Genomic DNA, 23,325 nt, shown 5'->3' on the forward strand with positions numbered 1-23,325 from the left:
TGCTAAAGTTAAATGTCAGAAAGCACAGAAAATACTAAAAACACAAAGCAGCAATGTTTTTTCTTTTGCAGAGATAAGGCTTTGACCTGTAATCAAATAGTACAAAATGCATTATTTGAGTCAGGCTGAGAGCAGAGCTAGATATGGACAGTGATTTTAGATACTGACTGCTTTTAAAGAATGCTTGTGGGTTTCCTTTCTGATCAGCCTGACAACAAGTTCATCTCACTACTGAAAACATGGAAACCAAACACGAAAGTCAATCAACATTGACAGTGAAAAGATGTATGTTAATGTAGGACTTGTCTCAGTTCATCGGGTCATGAACATTCACTTGTTGAGCTCTGCTCCTAATTCAGCTTATGACTCATGCATTATTCATTAGTGTGTTTGGGACGGTCATATAGGCCATGTCTACATGTCTGCAGTGCTTCAAATATTATGAGAAGGTAATCTACCAGAAAAACGATACTCGCCACAGACCTAATAGGATTTTGTAGAGAAGAAGAGTAATAATCTACTTGACTATGAAATCCATTGTTGTATAATTGAAGGCTTTTTTACAGTTGATATACTGACCATGGCTAGCATAAGCAAATGTTTGAACTTAAGACAGGTTATGGATTTTATAGTACTATGTAAGATGTAAGAGAAGAAACTGAATATAATTTAGCTTCTTCCCTTTGAAAGCGGAGTATATTTTATAATAACAAAGTGCAGAGCTTTAAAATTAAACCCATTATCTAATTACGTTTTCTGTTTATATTGCATTCAGTTATGAGCATCAGTTGAGAATTATTGTTTTATAAATAAATATATATACATACATGCATTTTAATGCGCTCTTCCTGTAGGATGTATAATATTCTTCGTCTTAAGTAGTTAGTTGATGATTTAGCTCAAGAGTAAATATGTACCTGAATATGATTACATATTTCTGTTGAACAATCTCCTTAAAGGCATGTAGTTCACCCCAATTTTTTGTCATCATTTACTCACCCTCAAGTTGTTCCCAACCTGTGAATTTATTTCTTCTGCTGAACACAAAAGAAGATATTTTGAAGAATGCTGTAACCAGACAGTTGACGGCACCCATTGACTTCTATAGTAGAAAAATAAAAGAAAAAATACTATGGAAGTCAATGGTTACCATCAACTCTCTGGTTGCCAACATTCTTCAAAATATCTTCTTTTGTGTTCAACAGAAGAAAGAAATGTATACAGGTTTGGAATAACATGAGGGTGAGTAAATGATGACAAAGTTAAAACATTTTGTGTGAACTATCCCTTTAAAAGGTTTAATGCTGCTCTGTCAGGTAGACTTTGAATTAATTTGGGCACGTTTGCATCACACAGGCAGGCTCATGTTCATCAATGCTTGTTCTGGACTGTCTACATATGAGATGCGATGTACTGTATCAGTAGGTGGAGCTAAAGTACAATCATGCGCCATACAGCCGTAGAGCTGTCCTCTAAAGAGAGGCATTTAGACCGATAGATGTTTTTGGGCCATTTTAAATGCGAAATATTTGAAAGAATTATGCAAATTTATGCACTAAAGTTTGAAAATTAATGAGAAAAAATACATTCAGGAAAGAAGCATTAAACTCATCAAAAGTGACAGTAAACTAATTTATATGTCGCAAAAGATGTCTATTATTAAATAAAAACTTTATAAAGAAATCTTTATAATAATATAAATATATATATATATATAATATAAACTTTAAAATGTCTATTTTCCAAAGATTCCTGAAAAAAAATCACAATTTCAACAAAATATTAAGCATATTGTTTTTTAACATTGATTATAAGATATGTTTCCAAATTCAGCTTTGCCACCACATGAATAAATTACATTTTACTTTGCATTGTAATAACATTAACAATATTAAAAAAAATCTTAACCAACCCAAAACTTTTGAACTGTAGGCTAGTGTATGTAATTTAAGTAAGGCTCGACACTGATCAGTGTCTCTTTTCACAATACATTATAAATATTCATGAGTATTGCCACATGCCCTATTTATCATGATTAAGTTAATTTAATTGAAGACATTTTTTGTTCACTCAGATATTAATTATCATGCTTGTTTAAACTGAATTGATTTTAGTTTTTTTTAAATGAAGCATGTCACATGAACAGCAGATGCACTCGTTTTCATAAGCACGTGGGTGTGAACGAGGAACGTCTTTTCTTTTGAGCGTGAGAATTGAAGTATCGCAGAAACAGGTCCTCACAGATTAATCACACGAAGAGAAATCAAAATGGAACAAAATGATTTCTAAATTAAGCCTCACAATAAGCTCTTCCTTTATGTCTGAACAATATCCACAACATGTTAATTCGATTTTTTTTGCTGCCATTTATTTACCCATTTTGGTTCACTCTCATCTTCACCAATGTTATGTGCTAAATTCGGTTAACGCAATCTTGCTTCATTGCCATTGTGGTGGTCTTCTCTGCCTGTTCTCATTTGCAGCCTATTTGGTTTTCTCTATTTTCTTGAGTGTCTCTCTGTTCACAGGCAAGCAGAGGTTGACAGCAGGCAATGCGTGGTTGGTTTGGAGCTCTCTCTCTTTCTCTCTTTCTCTCTGCAATGGGAGTGTTTGGCATCACATGGTCCGGTCTGCTCAATTCACTGTCTTTTCGTCAGTGGCGTTTCGTGATTGCTTTGCTAAAGTTATAAAATATGCAGAACAATCTTAATTGCTTTCCCGAGAAGGTGAGGTTGTTTGTCACAGGTTTGTAAGATGCATTGTCATAGTTTTTTGGAGCTCCGTTGCTAAGGTGTAGACATCATGCAGTATCAACATCTCAAGATCTTGCTGTGCTACTGTATATTAAACTATATGTTCTTGATTTTATACAAATACAATAGCATTTTAGATTTGGTTATGGCACTAATGCAACATGCCTCTTAAAGGGATAGTTCACCCAAAAATGATCATTTACTTATCCTCATATAATTACAAACCTGTATGACTTTCTTTATTCTGTGAAACAAAAAAGAGGATATGTTAAAAATGTCTCTTTGCTTTTTTGTCCATACAATAAAAGTCAATGTGGTGTTTTGAAATCCACTGACTTTCAGTGTATGGACAAAAAGAGTTCAGATGTTCAACAAACATATCTTCTTTTGAGCTCTGCATATATATAGTCATGCGGGTTTGGATTGACATGAGAGTTTAGCTAAATTGTGACAGAATTTTCATTTTTAGGGGGAAATATCTTTTTATTTATATGGTTATATATATATATATATATATATTCTATATGGAAGTAATCTTCATCATGTTGGGCACTAATGGAAAAAGAAAACATGTTATGGTGCTTGACCACAGTAAAATACTTTAGTAATGTTTTCTCACATGGTCATGCTTCGATTGGAGCGAATATGGGACAAGCATATTGAACCGGCTGCGGTCTCAGCAGAGACACTGTCAGGCTGCCATATGTGTTGTGTAATGGACTCTATAAAGCTTTTATGTAAGGTTGAATTGGTTTGCAATGACTGACAGTCGTGGCAGTCAAAGGAATAAGCTTGTTTGAGAAAATGAGCAACCACTGATCATATGCTTGTAATTCTCATTGGTGGTTATAAATAACCAATATACAAACAATAGCTTTTGGTTAATTAATAAAAAATGCAGCCGGAGTCATAACACTTATTCATATTTGTGTGGTTGAAAAGCTCTTTACTTGTAAATCCAAAAGAATTCCTTGATACATAAAAATGTTATGTGTGTAGGAACATGCTTTTCCGATACATTTCTCCCTCTGTCTTACATATTTACTTGTTTTAAGCTATTTATGTTTGAAATGTTAGAACCTTCGCATATATAGGCCTGTAAAAGCAGCTTTTTTCTATGGATGCTTGTTTCTATCACTGAATAAAAAAAAAATTCCTCAGAAATTTTACTCAGAATTACAAGATTTAAACCTTTTAATTGCAGAAAATGTCAGAATTGTGAGCTGAGTTTTTTCCCCCTCACAATTCTTACTTTTTCTCATAATTGTAACTTTATTTCTCAGAAGAAATGCAAACTGTGGGAAAAGTCAGAATTGTAAGATAAAAAGTTGCAATTACCTTTTGTATTTTTAATAACTAATTCTGTGGCGGAAATAAGCTTCCATATAGGTTCCAGCCCAGCAGTGTCTTATTTGTACCTCTCCCAAGTAAATATTTCTCTGTTTATTCATCATCGTCTCTTCCAAATAGTACTGAACTACCTATATTTCCACAATTCTATTTATATATTGCAACATATATTCATTCCAGGATTGTGTTTAGTGTGGCTGACAGCGCCAGATGCTTTTCACTGCATGCACAAGTATTTTAAAACGGCGCATTAAACATTTCCAAGCGTCATTTTCAATGCCAAGTCACCGACTCAAGACAGAGGAAGTCTTTTCATGTGGCGATCAAAACTTTTCCTGGCTTCTCAATTCTCAGTGTGGAAAAACAGTATAGTGTATTTATAGTGTCTGAATAGGAATTTTAGTCTTTACATAATATGCACATACTATTATCAGAGTATCATAAAATTTACTGATGGAGACATATTAAATCACTTTGAACAAAACAGGACACAATAGTCATAAGCCTATTCTTTTCATGTGAGATTGACAGTAATTAGCTCAAAATACCTTCAGATGGTTGAGCCAAAATGACCCCCCCCCCCCCCCATTCACATTATTATATTTTATAATTTATTAAAAGTGGGGCAAATTCATTTTTTTTGGTTTGTTATTGGTTTAAAACTCTTCCTCCGTTGCTTTGCTGCCAGTTGTGACTCTCTGGAGAACAAGCAGCACATTTTCTCAGCAGGCAAAGACAGACACAGCTGTGCTGGCTTTATATTTAACCTCATAGTATGCTGTTGATAAAAACGAAACATGATTTATATAATTCATGTGGTGATTGCAGAATGTAATTATATTCCATTCAATTGATATGTTCTTGAATTAATTAAATCAAGGAGTGCATGAATTAATTAATATATATATATATATATATATATATATATATATATATATATATATATATATATATATATATATATACCATATAGCCATAAGGGTCATCTTTCAGCAAAAAAAAATCAAATAAAATAATTAATACCAACAGTAAAAAAAAAAAAAAAATGTAGAAAAAAAATTGGTACTGTATGTGACTGTGAGAAAGGAGAAACATTTCGTTTTAGGACCAAATGCATGAAATCATATAAATGCGACTTCTTTTGGGTTGATCATGTCATTGATATAAGATGTTAGCACTGTGGAGCAAAACCCTGATATGTCATCTGTCAACCCGCTTTTGGAGCATAGATCTAAACTTAAATGGTTGTAATTCATGAATGTTTTCCTATCCGATACACTCAAACCACCTTCAGAGGTAGTCAAAAATGCATGTGATGCCATCATAATGGTAGTGTAAACGATTATCTGTCCTAGTCACCTGTCAATCAAGCACTGCGCTGAAACGCGTTTTAAATGTGGACCTTTAAACTGAACAATATAAAGGCTTGTACAGAAACATGCGCAACACATGATGAATTGTAGTCCATTCAAAAAGTGCACCTGTCTTGCCTGACCACTTGTGATCATCTCACGGAAGACTGACGTTAATAACTGGTATTAACAGGGTCAATGTTGCGTAACTACTGCTAAATGAGGTATGATGTGTTTTATCGCTAGACCAGAAGAACATTAGGGCATTTTTGGATATGCACATTTCAAATACACCTGGCCACATAAATGTGTCTCTGCAAATAGATACAATTCCCCTATGATTTATCTTTGATTCCCATAATATTTGCAAAAGTGACGATTCTCATGCCGGACAGCAACGTTTACTGTTTACTGCTTTTCGGGGCCATATGGCAACCCATTTTTTGGGTGCCCCTTCCATCTGTCTTGTCCATTTGTGAGAAGTAATGCATGTGGCAAACAACAAGATACATTCGTTTTATCTGATCAGTAAAAACACCGTGACTAAGTATAAATAAATTACCCCTCCATGATGAAAAAATCCCAATTCGCATTGGATGCTTGAATGTCTGATATAAAAATAAAAGCTTTGCTTGTAATCTGATTTACATGAGCCAGCAAAGCAGTGGAATAATGAACATTCGGTTTCCTATAGATTCCTGCCAACAGATATCTTTTTCCCCATTCATATCTGTTAGACAAACCCCTAGAAATTAGCATATGAAGTGGCGTTTTGTAGATACAGTATGTGTGCTTTTTCTCCATGACATTTAATGAAAAGTCACAAACAAGATTAGGTTAGAGTAGATTTGTGTGGTAATTGTATATTGCATAGATTTAAACCCACAGGAGGTACAGTATGGAGTGTGGTTTCTGGATACTATGTGAAGCTATTATTGTTCATCTCACTGCATGAAACGATTTTCCATGCTTGGAAAATAAGGAGAAAAACAGAGCAAATTTGGAGTCATTAAGCATTACTTTGTGTTTGATTTATCTGTGCCCAGAGCCTCCATTGACTGCCTGCGATGTGCCTTGTCTGTCTGCTCCCAGAAAGCTATCTTGCTGTTTGTGCCCCATTATCTGATTTATAGAGTTAATGTTTGTTCCATTAACCAAACCGTATCCATTGCCAATTTAACTTTTTCAATACCTCTGTACAGATTTAGTGTTGGGATTACTATGGGTTTTTCGTACCTGCGTTCACAAAGAGGGTCTTTATTCAGTCATTTCTTTCCCAACAGTGTTTGTAAAGCCCCACCGTGTCGAACCAATTTATATTGCCATTACTGTTGAGCACATCCGTATTACTTATATTCCATATTTCTATATATCTTGCAGTCAGTTTAATCACCTGGAGCAAGCAGAGTCCCTGCTGTTTCCAAAGCTATTAAAGAAAACATGTTTGACCTTCTCAGTAATAAAGTTATAGCTTGTCTTTGTGTAATTTTGATGTAAAATCAGGAAAAATGTGTTAAAAACTAGTCAAGGCGTCACTCAAAATCCTGAAAATCCAGTTAATCTACCGTCTACATCTGGAAAACAAAAAGACAGATCTTTTTTTTGACAGCTGAAATGTAAAATTCTAGGAACCTGAATGAAAATGACTGAATGAATACTCAGAAACAGAAAGAGACAAAGTGCCAGATAAAGCGACATTTGTCTTTCCTCCTGCTGTTAAAACCATCTTGTGAATATCTATGAAATAGAAGTCATTTTATCAGATGAAAGAAGCCAGTTAAGGTCAGTGAAAATGTCAAAACTGTCAGAGATGTGAGACTGCTTCATACAGATAATAAAAGTTTAATTTTCATTTGTTTGCATTGCGCTCACCCACAGTGAACGACAGCCTCAGAGAGAGAAGTGTTACTTAATATTTGACAGTCTGCCAGATTGAAATATAAATGGGTCAACTTCATTTTCAAAAAGACTCAAATATTCCTGATTGCAATTATCAAATGTGAACTCAAGTCAGCAAGACATAAATGAGTGCAGGTGAACCGTTGTCCTGGTTCAGATATGACAACATGTTCAGAAAAATGAGCTCATCATTGCAAAATTTTTCCAATCTCACATGCCTGAATTAAAATGTATAATATTCCCATTGGTTCATTAGTTCACATGAATCATGAATCATTCTTTTACACAAATACTTTTCACTTTAAAGAAATTCAACACAAATATATAATTCGTAAAAAAAAAATATATTATGTAACATAAATATATCATTACATTTAGCTAATTAAGCCTATTTTACTAATGTGTTTAATATGTGTATAATATTTTTTTCCCCCCAACTGATTGGACACCCTGCTAAAATTATTTTCTTATTTTTTTTCTTGTTTTACAGTGCAAATATCTAAATATTCTTAAAAATCAAGAAATAAATAGTAGGCTACTGTCTTTGTGGCATTTCCTGTTTTTATTTTATTTTGTACTCTGTGTCACTTTTATTCAAAATAAAAATATCATAAAAAGCCTAAAAAAAAGGTTTAATAAACATTTTAATGTACCTATGTGTATTAAAATTGGTCTTGATGTAGGGGAGCGATCATATTAAGCTCCTCATAAACAGCGATCATAATGGAGCACTATTAAATATGAAGGCAAAGACCGCAGACTTCAGACACAATAAAGAGATGTCTCGACACCCTCTTTTCCATTTTGTTCGCATTTTTAAAAGCGCAAGTGCGTTTGTTAATTTTTCTCACTGCAGTTTTAAAGCCCTCATTATCTGTTTCCGGCCAGTAGGTGGGCTGTCGGTCTGCAGGTTTCAATAAACCGTTATTAATTCAAACAGCTGATAAGGTAATAATAAAGATATTCAGCTAAATTGATAACATGTGCTTAACTCTTTCCCCACCATTAAAGGAAATTTTCATCATTTATGAGACAACACTTCCCCGCCATTGACGGAAATTTCCGGCTTTCCGTGTTTTCACTGTGATACGGTAGGGGACACTATTACGCATACGAGTACAGAATCTCCTGATCAAAACACATGGGAAGAAGATGCAGAAGCAATTGATATCATATTTAATTATATGCATACAGTATGTAAAATAAAGCGGTCATCGCCATTAAACAGCATATAAATTAAAACTGCCTATTGTTACTGAATGAAATGTCGACCCAGGATGAGCTATAGGACTGTGAATCTTTGGTGGTGTTGATAAACTCTATATCTACTCCATCTATGTTTTGATCATTGTTCTGAATCTGATCTTGATGTAGTCTTTGACAAAATAGTGTTTTCCTCAGTTTTTTGCTCAAAATGTTGCTTTTTTATTAAAACTTACCCACATTCAAGTGTTGGGCTTGAATACAACAGCAGAGGGTCCATGGGCGTCGGAACCATATGGGTGGGACAAGACCCACCCACTTTTTAAGACCAATGATATTGGACCCACTCACTTGTACCGCCTCTAGTTCAGCGCATATCTGTTCACTTTTCTGAGCGACGTCAGTCAAATCCATTCCACTAGAGGAATGCACTAATAAATTAAACTCCATTTCTGCTGAATCTCATTATATTTCTCAACGAGACACAACTGACGAAAATAACCGCCCGTTGTACCCTTCCAGTCAAATATTGCGTTGCAAACATCAATAACAGCTTTGAGTTGTAAATGCTGGCAAATGACCATGGTATCAGCAGCGGGATAATCCACGGATAGCTGTGCATTTAATGCATGACGTGAAGCGGAGTCTAGTTTACTACTTGTTTAATTAAAAGGCACCAGTATGAAATGGCATTTACTCCAGTAACATTTTTTGGGGGTGGACCCACCGACTGTTCTTTCTTTTGATATATTGCATGTTCAGATATTCATCCACAACAAAAGATTTTGGTGAAAATGGTCAAAAATGCTGGCGGTGGCTGGCAACTTTTAACCGCTGGTGGGGACAGAGTTAAAGCAGAACTAAGGAACTTTTTTACCTTAACCGAACAGCTTTGGAGTCATTGTAATGTTTATATTGCTGATTTCGTGTTGAATGGTGGTCGTCTCGCACCCCCCTGGTGCCTGTGAGCCGCAAAACCACCCTTGTAACTTTGGGCCGGCGGGCCAGGAGTCAGACACGAGTAAATATCGGACCTGCGTTTTCAGAATGGCGAAAAAAAACGAAGAAAGCGCGGTCGGAAGAGTCAAGAAAAAGGAAACGAGAATCTGGCAAACGAGGAACCGGACAAGTGTCCCGCAACAACCAACGACAAAATGTATCTGTTGGCTGGATGTCACTCTTGCCTGTCTTCAAAACTTGAGAGCCCTGCGAAATAATGCGACGTACATGATACACTTTATTGGTGTCATCTGGCATTTAGGCTCAGGTAAGCCTAACGCGGTAGGCTACTTTATTATTATGAAGTGCAGATACGCTCTGCGTGAGTTGTATTTACGACAGTAACGTTAAATACAAGTACTCTACAGCGACTCTAGGGATCGCTGTTTGACAAAAACAGAAATCCTGACAGTGCCGCTTTAAGAAGTATAACATTCTCAATTTCTAATAACAAAAACTTTTATGTGACCTTTACGATTTTCTCCACTTCTGCAGTGAATTATTTGTAGAGGTGCATTATGGTGAAATTCATCATGGGGATGATGTGAGATAATCACATTCAAAATCACACTGCAAACGCAGGACTAACAGCCCTTATTTAAACTGTGACTGCTTCTTCTTGCTTTGCCTCTTTTTTTTAAGCTATGAGATTGGAAACGTTCTTCTGAGAAAGTCTGCCTCTGCAGGAAACACTGCCCTAAGAAACTTAAGTCCTACTTAATGTACCCCTAGAGTTTAAAAGGCGTTTATGGTACCAGAGGCAAGCCCAATCCAATGTATTCTAAGGGAGAAGAAAATGCATGAGCTCACAGTATGCCATTTCAGATAAAAGTGCCTTGAAATTTAGCCTGACTCTGCAAAATTGCTCCATGCCCGCTCTTATTTTCTCCTCTTGACAGCCTGGCATTTGTGTGGCCCTAGTAACAGCTCCATGGCCGTCTCTGTTCTGTGTGCTGCAGCTGATGCTGTGAACAGAGGGGTCAGAGCGACTGAGATAGAAATCAAGGGCTCTCTGAGAAGGTTAGATGGCATGAATTTAAGAGGAGGATGTTGCACCTTCCCGTTTTGTTAGAGATAAAGTGTAGATCTCTTACTGTAAGTGAGCTGTCGTATCACTGGTTTATCTGCTAGACTTAATGTTTTCTCACTCTCAAACCGAACAAACTATACACTCTCTAGAAACATCGTCATACTGCAAGGTTATCACTTAATTTGGTTTAGCCAATTGACTTTAACCTGATATCAGTGCATTGAGGAGGTCAAGAGTATCTGTTTGGGGCATATTGTGTCTGGCCTGGGCCTGTGGGAGCCCTTTTTTATTGAATTAGGTGTGAATTATTTGTAAGATTTATGATTGCAATCATGATTATTTATTTGTATTAAATTATTATTCCTAACATAACATAATTATTCAACCTTTAATTGTCTTTAATCATTTTAAAATTACGATTGTTCATACACTTAAATTACTCTTATTTGGCTGATTGCATTTGTAGTGAAAAATCAAGTTTAAGATGCAGGTTTTTTTATATGTAGGCCTAACGTTCAAAAGTCTAAAAAATCTCTTATGCTCACCAAGTCTGCATTTATTTGATCAAAAATACAGTAAAACAGCAATATTGTGAAATAGCATTACAATTTAAAATAAGTGTTTTCCATTTTGATGTATTTTAAATTGTAATTTATTCCTGTGATGCAAAGCTGAATTTTCAGCATCATTACTCCAGTCTTCAGTGTCACATGATCCTTCAGAAATCATTCTAATATGCTGATTTGCTGCTCACCAAACATTTATTATAATTATTATCAATGTTGAAAGCAGTTGTGCTGCTGCTCAATATATTTGTGGAAACCGTCATACATTTTTTTTCAGGACATACTATACTCTATACACTTACCGTATACTTTGCACTACATACTCCAACGTCTATTGTATTAATTGTATGAAGTTATTTTGTCATTCAACATCAGTATCTGATAGAAAGGAAAGCTTTGACATTTTTTCTTTTAAATAAGCTCATAATTTTGGAATTTTCAGTGTGAACACACAAATTGCTCTATTTAATATTTATACTATAAAATGGCATAGAATAGTGCATACAGTAAGTTCGCAAATTGGATAGCACCTAAATACTTGTATCTGTCCTGAATAAATCAGTTTTGTGAAATGAATTGGAGTAAATAATTCAATAAGTCACTCAAAATGATAGTCAATTGTTTAATTTCTGATTTAATCATTGTGAACGAATCAGTTGAGTAAATTATTCACTGACTTCCTAGTAAATTTAGTCACTTGTTGTCACCTACTGGCATAATGATGTAACTTTAGATGTGTAAATGTACCTGTATTCACTGTTAGAGAACTTATATATAGATTTAAATAAATATAGAATTTTTCTCGTTCTTGATCCTATACTGTACACAGTTAGATTCCGACAGGCAGACCTTTTATGTGAAAACTGGAAGACACAGTTTTATAATTAAATCCGGCATCACATTCTTTACACTCTTTGCTGTGAAAAACAATGTACAAATCCAATTTGCAGTTGTGAATGATTGAGAGACGTGTGATCCAGAGAGATGGAGGCTATGGAGTGCTACAGAGGCCCGGTTTAAAACTCCTCTTTAAACTTTGTCTGACTCTCCGAAGGCCAAAAAGATTAGAGATCCATCATCAGCGTAGTGGCAGTGCTTTGTTCTGTATGTCCCTCATAAAGCAGACGGGACACTGGGACCATAAAAAAAGGGGCCATTTTGCATTCAAGAGCTGACAAGCGATGCGGTCTCCCTCCCCTCTCCATTTCCTTTTATTCTCCTTTAGCTTTGCTGCCAGCCGTTTTCCCGCACCTGGCCGGTGTCTGTGAACGCCTGCTGTTGGGTTTGTGTCAAGAACAGCTGGAGCACATGTGGCACTTGGCTGGCTCCAATCTCGATGGCCAAGATGGATTAAGTGCTAATGCACCTCGTCACAACAGAGGGCCCGATTTGGAGAAGATAAATATATATCGGGTACACACACACACACACACACACACTCATGAATCAGGAGGTGCTAGCTGAGCCTGGGAAGAGGTGCATGGCTTCCCTTCAGTGAAATCACACAGTTTTGAAGGTTAAATTGTGTGGAAGAACAGACATGGCAGAGTCTGTCTGATGATGGAGTCTGCAGCAGAATAATCACAAATTAATATACACATATAACTGAAGGCATGAGTCCTGCCAGGTAAAGATGTATGTTGTGCAGCACGCAGATGGAATATAAAGGTCCATTGCGGCATTTTCTTAACGGTCTTTTATCCTGAGGGGAAGCTGAGGATAAGGTCTTAAGAGACCGTCCCAGTCTCATATGATGTTTATTTGTGTGTTATCACATGCCATTGAGTTGTATCTTTTTGGCAGGGTGTGAATTGTCTGCTAATGCTGGGTAGAGAGTAACAACAGTATTTTTATTCTCGAAGTCACACTGGAATGACTGTTTGATCTGTGCAGAGTATGGAATTTAATAAATAAATAAATAGGTAAATGTACACTCATAGAAGAAATGGTTCTAGAACATTAACTCTTTACCTGCCAGCGTTTAAAAAAGCAAAGAAAATGGGATTCAGAACGATGGCCATCAACAGTCCTACGATTGGAATTTCATTTCATTTTCATAGTTGACTGCGGACAGATTTCACCATAGCATACAATATACTGTACACAAACTCATTGCAAATCAAGAAATAAGAAAGATCTCTGAACATTGCCAATCTGGATTTCCTCCGCCACTGAATAAAAAATATAGCTAATTGTGACTTTTTTCTCAGATATGCGTGATATAAACTCGCAATTCTAAGCTATAAAGTCAGAAATTCCCCATGATATAAAATTGTGACTTTTTCCTCTCACAATTCTGACTCATAAACTCTCAATTCTGAAACAAAAATTTAGAATTGTGAGTTTATTTAGCAACAGCCACATTATGTAGATCACGCAATTCTGAGAAAAAAAGTCGCAGTTACCTTTTTTTTATTTTTATTCTGTGGCGGAAACAAGCGTCCATAGTGAACAGTTTTAAAAATAACCATTTTTTTCTTAGTGTGAAGAACAAATCTAAAGGATCTTTTTTTACTTGAAAGAACCTTTTGTGGAATTGAGTTCTCCATGGATCAGATCCTCATCATTATTCAAGGTTCTTCATGGAACCATCAATGCCAAAGAAACTTTATTTTTAAGAGTATACCTGTATGTGCCTACACTTGATTCACATTTCTGTTCGCTGTACACACAGCACTGGGAGCCTAATCTGGGAAGAGCATAAAACACGCCAGTGCCACAGCATTTTAAGTGCTCTCTGCATTATGGATATCCCTGTGAGTGCATTTTCCTGTCCTCTTGTTTGATATCACTCCAGTCCATTTTGCTGCTATATAAATATGACACCTATTAAAGCCAGCTAATGGCTTATTGCTGTTCAGGGGTATCTCAGTGACAGAATTAGCCGGGTTAATGATCCAGAATGCTGTGCTTCTCATATACCAAAACACCCTAGATGCCCTCACCTGCTTGTGCTTCAGCTGTACTTCAGAAGGTTAGATATTTTTCAGTTTTTTGATGTGATGCATTGTACAAGGTCAGGTTTTGAGAGTACAAATGATGCTGTCAGGAAAGCTCAATATTACAGTGAGTAAAATGGCTGGTCTAATGGCAGATGGAAGAAACACTCCTCCGTTTGCATGCCCTGGAATCATGACAGCATTTCACAATAGCACTACACGTTTATACCCATGTGCTTTGGCGATACTGAGGTTCTCTGTCACGGTTGACTGTAATGGTTCACAATTCACTTATGCCTTATTTTGTAAATGGGAGAGGATATTGATGTGGACCACACTTGTCTTCCTCCCCAAATCTATATAGTTTATAGAGAGGGACATCTTTTGTTGGAACAATCCCATGGGAGGGCATAGAGAAGTTGAAAGAGGCTTTGTTCTGATGGGAGCTTTCAATTTTTTTGGACGATTTTTGTCATTCCACATTTAGGATGAGAAACTCTAAGAGCACACATCAGTACAATGAAAGAGAAAAGTAAAGTCAGATGAAGTGGTGTGGTTTAGTTATCCTGGTATATACAGTACATCATTTATATGCAGTCAGCTGTAAAATAAAATTGAATAAAAATATTTAATTATTAAGATTTAATAAAACACACAATGGGCCCCCTGAAACCTCCACAGCTTACAAGAATTAAGTTAAATATATGAAAATATAACACTGCAATTTTGTGCGAGGTACAAACTCGATCAATTTGGTGGTCTCAAGGTATCCTTAAATGATACTTTCCCTAAAGAATTTTTTACAAACAATACATTCATCCTGGTAAATGGAGGATCAATTATTTATACCCTAATTTAACCAGTCCATAACACTACAGCGTGTACACTTAAGAAAGTGTAAAAAATTTATTAACATGCCCCTATTATGCTATTTTTAAGGCTCCAGGTTTTGTTTTGAAGGTTTCCTACAAAAGCTTTGCATGCATCCAAGGTAAAAAAAAACTGGTCAAATGTATAAAATACATTGCAGCTTTACCTAATTTCTCAAAGTGCCTCAAATAGGTCAATAAAGGATTCAGTCTCTCTAAACCCCTCCTTTCTGAGATCCTACTCTGCTCTGATTGGTTAGATGGCCCAGTCTGTGGTGATTGGTGTTGCTTAAAGTGCATGTCGGAAGAGAAACGCTCATTACCATATCTGCCGTTCACTGTCAGCATCAATATGGAAATTAGTTATAAACCTATGTAGGTTTGTAACCAGGACTTCAGACTGGAATTACTGAATCATTTCAGGCAGTTCAGAATCAGTTCTTTCTTTTGGGAGACAATAACTCCATTTATCGTGCATTTTGATCTTAAAACTCTGCCGACCTTTTACATTCACAATCAGTGAACTACATGAAAGGTAATATCCAAAAAGGCATAATAGGGGCACTTTAAAATCTGTTTATTTTGATATAGTGTGATACATTGTTTAAAATGAATAATTTTGGTACAGTTTTAGAGTAAAGTTTTTGCTAATATTTTCTTAAGGTTTGTATGAAGCATTGTATGCAGCAACCTTGAACTTGAGAAAGCCGCTTTATAAATAAAACATTTTTGTTAAAAAAATGTTTTGCATGAGCATCATGGGACCTGAAACAGTTTAGTGGTCATTAAAGAGATTTAAAAGCTGAAAGCTTCAATAAGAATGAAGTATTTCAGAGATTATGTTAAATAATTGGTTATTATAGGACTATATATCAGTCCTCACTAAGCCATTTTATGGAGCTTTAAGGAAGTTGTCACAGAGGATTCGGGTTTTCTAAAGGATTAAAAGTAATTTTCCCAAACAAACATTATTATTTCTCAAAGCTTTTAAGGGAAGAAAGCAGTGTCATCTTGCATCCTTCATTCTAAAAAAGCTTTCATAAAAAATGTCAGTCTTCGTTACTAATTCAACATCCTTTTTTTTTTTATTCCAGATCTATTTCCAAAATAACGTTTGATTCTTCAGTCTTGTGCTTCCTTAGGGAATACAAAGTCTATTGGCTAACATGATGAAGAAAAGCTTTAATTCATCCTCACGGAGGAACATTAATTATCTTGGCTAATGACCAGAACTTATATGGAGTTGAATCCTAAGACTGGGATCCATTCTCCTTTTTCTCCATTCCCTATTTCTATCTTGGCTAAGTTCCATCCCGATACACGCAGTCGTAGACATTTGAAAAACGAGACCTCCTGCTATCTGAGAAATAATGATTAGGGAGCAAAGCAAGCCAGATTTTCCCCCTTTTTCCTGTGCCACTGACCACAGCCCGAACAGGGCATCTAAAAATGGCTAGACGGCTATTCAACGGAGACGTGTTCATAATACATTTTTCAGGGTGTTTTGTCTCATCAGAATCGGGCTATTTAGTTTCTTTTTTAAGGAAAGAAAATGTGCAATTATTGGGTTTGGATGACACTCAAAGCGAAATACATCTTTATATCTGTAAATTGACACTGAAAGGAAACATATTTATGCAACTTTTCTTGCCTCACTCAATTAAAAATATATAACTGGATCAAATGCATACTGAATTTTTTTTTTAAACAATTTTAACTAAGAAGTAAATTTCACATATAATTACAACGAAACAGCAAGTAACATATTGAGTTAAACCTTGAGACATTTTAATATTGACAAACCTGAAATAGTATTTCCTTGTAATATGTGCTTGTGCTCCAATAATCTTTTTTATTTACTTTAATTTCCTTAGAAAAATTGCATGTGTGCATAGGAAATAGCTTCAATGATAACTGAATTTCATTATACGAAGAGAACACAAATGACTTTTGTTAAACGTTCCATCTGGGTTTGGTATATAAATAAATGATCTGTAAACAATGTCTTACCTCATTTACTGAGAAATGCATGGTCCGCTAGGGACTTGTGGGCTGTGTGTGTGTGTGTGTGTGTGTGTGTGTGTGTGTGTGTGTGTGTGTGTGTGTGTGTGTGTGTGTGTGTGTGTGTGTGTGTGTGTGTGTGTGTGTGTGTGTGTGTGTGTGTGTGTGTGTGTGTGTGTGTGTGTGTGTGTGTGTGTGTGTGTGTGTGTTTGTGTGTGTGAGAGAGACCAAATACCCCACGAGGATGGTAAAACCATAAATTGCCAACATTGATATTAGGGTTAGTGTTAGTCCCTATACGCAGGAAACACACACGCTAGTAATGTCTGAATAAAAATACAGAAAAGTCATTAGATCAGTATAAAAACCACAGAACACAATAAAAAGTCCCAAGCGAGACAGAAAAACAACATGTGTATGTCAGTAATTCAAATTTGCTCTTTTTTTAAATCACACAGAACAAAATTTAAATGTTAATGCATTACATAACAATGAGCAATACATTTGTTGCAGTATTTATTAATATTTGTTAACGTTATAATACAAATACAACTATTAATTTTTAGTTCATGTCAGCTTAGGTTTATTAAATAATATTAACAGTAATTTTGATTTTATTAATGTATTAGAAAATGTTGAAATTAGCATTAACTAAGATTAATAAATGCTTTAGAATTATTTTTCATTGTGAGTTTGTTAAATAATGCAGCTAACTAATTTTAACTAATTGAACCTTAAATTGATCCCTCTTATTAAAAGATAATTATCCCTTTAAATGTTTAACAGGCTGTTAAACATTTAAAGGGATAATTCAGCCAAAAGTGAAAATTGTGCCATCACTTACTCCCCCTAAAGTATGAGTTTCTTTCTTCTGTTGAACACAAAAGAAGATATTATGAAGAATGTCAGTAACCAAATAGTTGACAGTAGCCATTGACTTCCATAGAATGGAAAAAGAAAATACTATGACAATCAATGGCTACTGTCCCTCAACAGTTTGGTTGCAGCATTCTTAAAAATATCTTATTTTGTGTTCAACACAAGAAAGAAACTTATACAGGTTTGGAACAACTTCTGGTGAGTACTGGTGAGTAAATGATGGATTTTCAACAGTAGTTTCAAATGTTCATGTGTTAACTTTGACAGAACCTTACGATTAACTGCATGCTGCTTTGTATTAGCTAAATATGGCAACTTTTCTTCCACCTGAAGGGATGCATGACAGCATTTTAAAGGCATTGGACCGCATGCCCAACAATAGGTTGCATAAGGAGTTGAATTGATTCAGGCTGTTCTTATTTGTTCTTAAAATAATGGTCTGTTTTTGTTTGGAATCTTCCAGTTTGGAAAGAAAACCAGAGTAATATTTCAGCCAAATGTCTTCTCTGAATGTGATATGTGTTGTGACAGAACATAGTAAGAGGCCTGAGGCGGTACATACACACTCCACATCCTAATAAATCAGCACTCAAACTACATGTGCACAAGGGCAGTCTGTGGAGAACTGCCTGCTGATAATCTGAGGTAATGTCAACACAGTTGAGTGGATCCAGAGGTTCAGTTGCTATTCCTGGTATCTTTCTGTCTGTCTATCAGAGAAATACCCCCACTGTGATCTAAAAAGAGGTGTTGAGAGCAAACATTCCTAAACCCAGTTACACAGGAGAGAAACTGGCTCTCAGCAGTGGTTTTACATTGCATGAGAAAGTTGCGGGCAGGGGAATGCTATCTTACAATCTTAGCTACTGAACTGAAAACACAGGGCATGTTATTTAATTAGTTTTTAATCATTTTGTCTTTCTCACCACTCTCTGCTTTACTGCCATTGCATTTTCTGTTGATAAAGTGCTGATAGAGTAGAGAATACAGTAGCTGAACAGTTAGCATGTTGTTGTTGGTATGTTGGCAGAGATGGTTTGACCTACAACTACATATAAAAAATGTTACATGGCACTGAGGGCTAATGAAAGCAGTTTTGACATGCCAGTGCTGTAGGTTAACAGCCAGAAACTAGCTTTGCTATATCATACTCCAAGATTTACACTTGCCAAGAGCCAAATGAGACAATAAATTGACTTTGGCAAGTATATAAAACTGAATTACTCAGCAATGAATGGTAATGTTATAAGGAACTGCAACATAATATATGACTGGATAAATTATAGTTTACCCGTAGTAATGTATGTGACACGAGTGATTCAAATCAAGGATATAGGAAGTGTCTACTAAATCAATCATATAGGATCTGTCTACTGAAGTGGAAAATGTACCATTAGAAGTTGATCTGGAATGCCTAGTAGTTTTTTTCAATCCAGAACTGCATGTGACGTCTAATATTCCCAGCATTGGATCACCCAAATGAGAAACAAATGGAATTATTTTGATGTTTTTTCTTCCTTTTCCCTAGTAAAACCGTAGATGTATGTATCTATGTATATATGGATGGATGTATGGATGTGTAGAATGTTTTTGTCAACTTTGAGTTCTCAGTGTGCTGCATTCTCAGACAGTTTTTTTATGTTTTTGTGTTTACAGATTAAGCCAGGATTTGAGAACATGGGTTGGCAAGAGACTCTATGGCTTTTGACATCATTTATCTTGGTGAGTGGACCATTACATCGCATTCATTGTTTGTTTTATTATATACACTCATAGTGAAATGAGCCTAAAATACATTCTTGTATTTAGAATTCGACATTTTACCCATTTGTACTTGCAATTGCTAAAACGTGCAACTTTTCCTGGCCACTAAATTTGAGTTGTTTTTTTTGTAAACTGTCATTAGTTAATCTCTCCTGATTACCCCACCCCCACTGTCCACATTACTCACTAATTGCTCCAGTTTGGTAATTACAAGCGGAGGTGACCTGAAAACCCGCAGAACTCTTGAGGCATGAAATGGTGGCTCTATCAATGCTGGTATCAGAGCAGCTGGCTCCGTGTCAGAATGATGAAATGGGAGCATAGGAAGCCCTCTGCATGTAGTACATTAGCACTATAGTATCACCGCAACTCACAAACAAGCCAATAGCCTACTTTGCTAATTTCATGTGCACATTAATATAATAATAAGTCCTCTCTGTTTATTTTTGACCTTGAAGTAGAATAAATCTAACTTAGTGGAAAAGTAATGAGCTTGCAGAATAGCATGTAACATTCAAAAGTATAATGGGAAATGGCATTTAATTAAAGCTTGACTGAACAGCAAAAACTGAGAGCAAGAGTGTGGAATGGTATTACTAAGTGTGAAAAATGGGTCTAAAAAGTGGTTCTGTTTTTTTTCTGTAGGACTTTAAAGATAAAATTGTAGTTTTTGAAACATAATCTAATTCGTTCTTGACATCCAGTTTCCATTGAAGGACAAATGGTTTTCCTGACTGACTTGGGTGGTGGCCTGGTGGTCGTATGTATGACGTCATTTACTTCAAAGTTTGGAGTGACATCATATGTACGGCTGCTAAACTGCTACATGGGACATCAGAAATCTCACAGATGAATCTGGTGTTGTAAATGCATTATTGCGTGCAGGTAAGACAGACGCACAGCACTAAAGAAACTGGCACAGACTTTTCTCGGTTTGTTTAATGGCAGTAATGAGAAGGTGGGGTTGAGAGGATCTGCCAAAGTAAAGATCACTGCACAAAAACATCAAAGTTTCAGTCGTAAATGAATGTAGAATTCATTACTGTGAGGTGTCTAAAAGGGGAAAAAAGGTAAAGTACTTTTGAATTGTCTCTTTGACTTCCCATTGAACTATCAGATGATTCATACCAGCGACACAATGGTTAGAGATGCGCTTTGAATTTTGATATTAAGCCTGTCTTTGTGGGTAAAGCTTTATCCCTATAACTCTTCTAGAAAAGCATTCATTTCTGTGAAGTATTTCTTATCTTTTTACAATACTGATATGAGCAGAGGAATGTTTCTGCCGGTTCTCATATGTAAAATCATACCTTTTCAAATGTCAAGTGGCCATGTGATGTCCTCACAACTGAGTAGGTGTGCATTTGAGGTCGCAGGGGGAAAAATAGTGGTGTTTCTGCTCTGGAAGGTTGTGTGCCATTCAGAAATGAATGCATAAGTGAGTTTTAAATCCCAGTCTGATTCTTGAGTTTGAATTGAGGCAGCAAACAGTGAATTGTAAGGAAGTAGAAAACAGAATAAAATGTAAAGATACACATACAGTATAACTGTATAGATTTACAGTAGTGGCCAAAAGTGATGTCTGGAGGGTATATTTGTTTTTAATGACACTACAAGTTTGATTAAACCATCAAAATACGAAAAAAAAAATATATATATACACATACATATTTTTAAATATATATATATATATAATATTTTTGTTGTATATCTATATAAAAGATGAGGGAAGAACTTTTAGTGATTTATCTGACAAAATTATTCGGCAAAAAAGGCAAACTACATCTACAGGATTTATTTTATTATGCAGTAAAAAAATCCATAAAAAACAAAAAGCTCACAGGAAAAAGCATACATTGACTACAACATAATCAGTTATTAATATTTTGTTGGTTCTCTCTTGTTTTTTGCACGAGTTCATAATTTCTTAGTATGACGGCCTGGCCAAAAAATGTCACACAATTTGAGAGGTTTCATTGCGCTATCACAATAAAACAATTAACCCCTAGAACAACACATTTTTTTATAACATTTGAATAAAGTGTGAAACTTTTAAATTTCCCAGGATACCTCAAATTATGTTGTCAATACTTATTTCATAAAGCTATGTGAAATCAATGTGTTTTTGCTGTAATTGAATTTGATTAGATTTGTATCAAATTGTTTTCTGCATATCAGGGAATAAATGGGCAAAATTTATTTATCAATCTATATTTAGTGAAACAAGGTAGTTATGTAATTATTCATGTTTTGTTCCAAACCTTATTTGACTGTGTGAATATATTTGAATTGCAATTCAGTAACGTCCACTTCATGTCATTCTCATTTAAATTCCAATTGAATATCCCACATCCTGTAGGGTGTGACCAATTCGATTTAAATTCCAACTCGTGAATTGAACGGGAACCAGTTCTTAAATACTGAATTTTCAACCTTGCTGCTGTGGTCAAGTTCATCTCTCTTTGCAGAATGTAACAAAGACTGGAACAACAGAGACAAAAACAGAGCCCAGCGCTGACTTATCCCTCACTCCTGTCATGATGGCAGTGGAGGGAGAGAGACTGATCATGACACAGTCTCAGTACAAATGTCTGGAACTTCTGAGCCGAGATGGATCCCATAATAAAACAGGTAGGTTTATTTTCAATTTGAATGACAGACAATGGTGCTCTTAATCTTTTTATAGCCTTGTTAAATTCCAGGACTGTTAGTGGAGCACTTTATGGCTGAAAGCTATCACAAAGCGATCAGGGAAAAAATAAACGTTCTTATCGAGAGGTGATGTTTGATAAAATACTTTCTCCTATCCCAGTTTAAAGATGACCTATTATGCTTTTTTCTTTTCTTTTTTTTTACATTTTCAACTGTCTTTAATGCAGTTTGAGCATAAAAAATACCTGTAAAGCACAGTCACTCCAAATGGAGTTATTGTCTATATCAGTGTCACTGTTTCTGAACTCCCTGAAACGCCTCCATTGTAGTCTTGAGTTTTCTTCAAGGAACAAACATGTCACAATATTCCTCATTTAAATAATTACTGCCCAAGGCATACGCAAAAAAGTTGATTTAGTATTGTGTTGTTACCACACCCCAGATCTCACGCTGTTATGGTAAGTGGAGTGACATTTCCGAAACACGTTCGAAGCGGTTGACCAATCACATTACTCTGGTCCAGCCGACCTATCAGAGCAAACCGAGCTTTTGGGAAGCTTCATAAAAACAGGAACTAAACAGAACATTACTGGCATACTGGGAATAGAGGATCTGCAACAATGTGAACATAATGTGTATATTCAAGCATGAAAACCTTTTGGTAACCGTTCGGTAACACTTTACAGTGAGATTTCATTTGTTAACATTAGTTAATGTATTAACTAACATAAACTAACCATGAGGAATACATTTGTTACAGTATTTGTTAATCTTTGGTAACGTTAGTTAATAAAAATACAGCATGTCATTGTTTTTTCATGTTAGTTCACAGTCCATTAACTAATGTTAACAAATAAAAATACAAAACAAGTGTTACCCTAGTTATCCTTCAAAATGATATGCAGAGCGACAGGTGCTACACACATCCAGAAACAGCACAAGGTTTGGCCATTTCATCAGCTTAGTTTTAATAAATGTATTGTTTCCTTTTACTGAGGACATTTTGAGCTCACAAAGTTACAGTATGTTTTCATTGTACAATAAACTTTTGGATCTCAAAAGATCAAGG

General features: G+C 35.6%; 1 protein-coding gene across 1 annotated transcript in view; it reads left to right on the top strand.

Moving 5' to 3' along the window:
* Positions 1-23,325, top strand: part of calcr (calcitonin receptor) — a 51,853-nt gene that overhangs the window by 1,220 nt on the left and 27,308 nt on the right. Inside the window, exons 2-3 of the mRNA XM_077196091.1 lie at positions 19,497-19,562; positions 22,073-22,235. Coding sequence (XP_077052206.1) covers positions 19,518-19,562; positions 22,073-22,235 — 208 coding nt within the window. The 5' untranslated portion in view covers positions 19,497-19,517. The remainder of the gene's footprint in view (positions 1-19,496; positions 19,563-22,072; positions 22,236-23,325) is intronic.

This window comes from Siphateles boraxobius, unplaced genomic scaffold (assembly GCF_051911475.1).
Source record: "Siphateles boraxobius isolate OS27281-9 unplaced genomic scaffold, OSU_SipBor_1 35, whole genome shotgun sequence".
NCBI classification, from domain to species: Eukaryota; Metazoa; Chordata; class Actinopteri; order Cypriniformes; family Leuciscidae; genus Siphateles; species Siphateles boraxobius.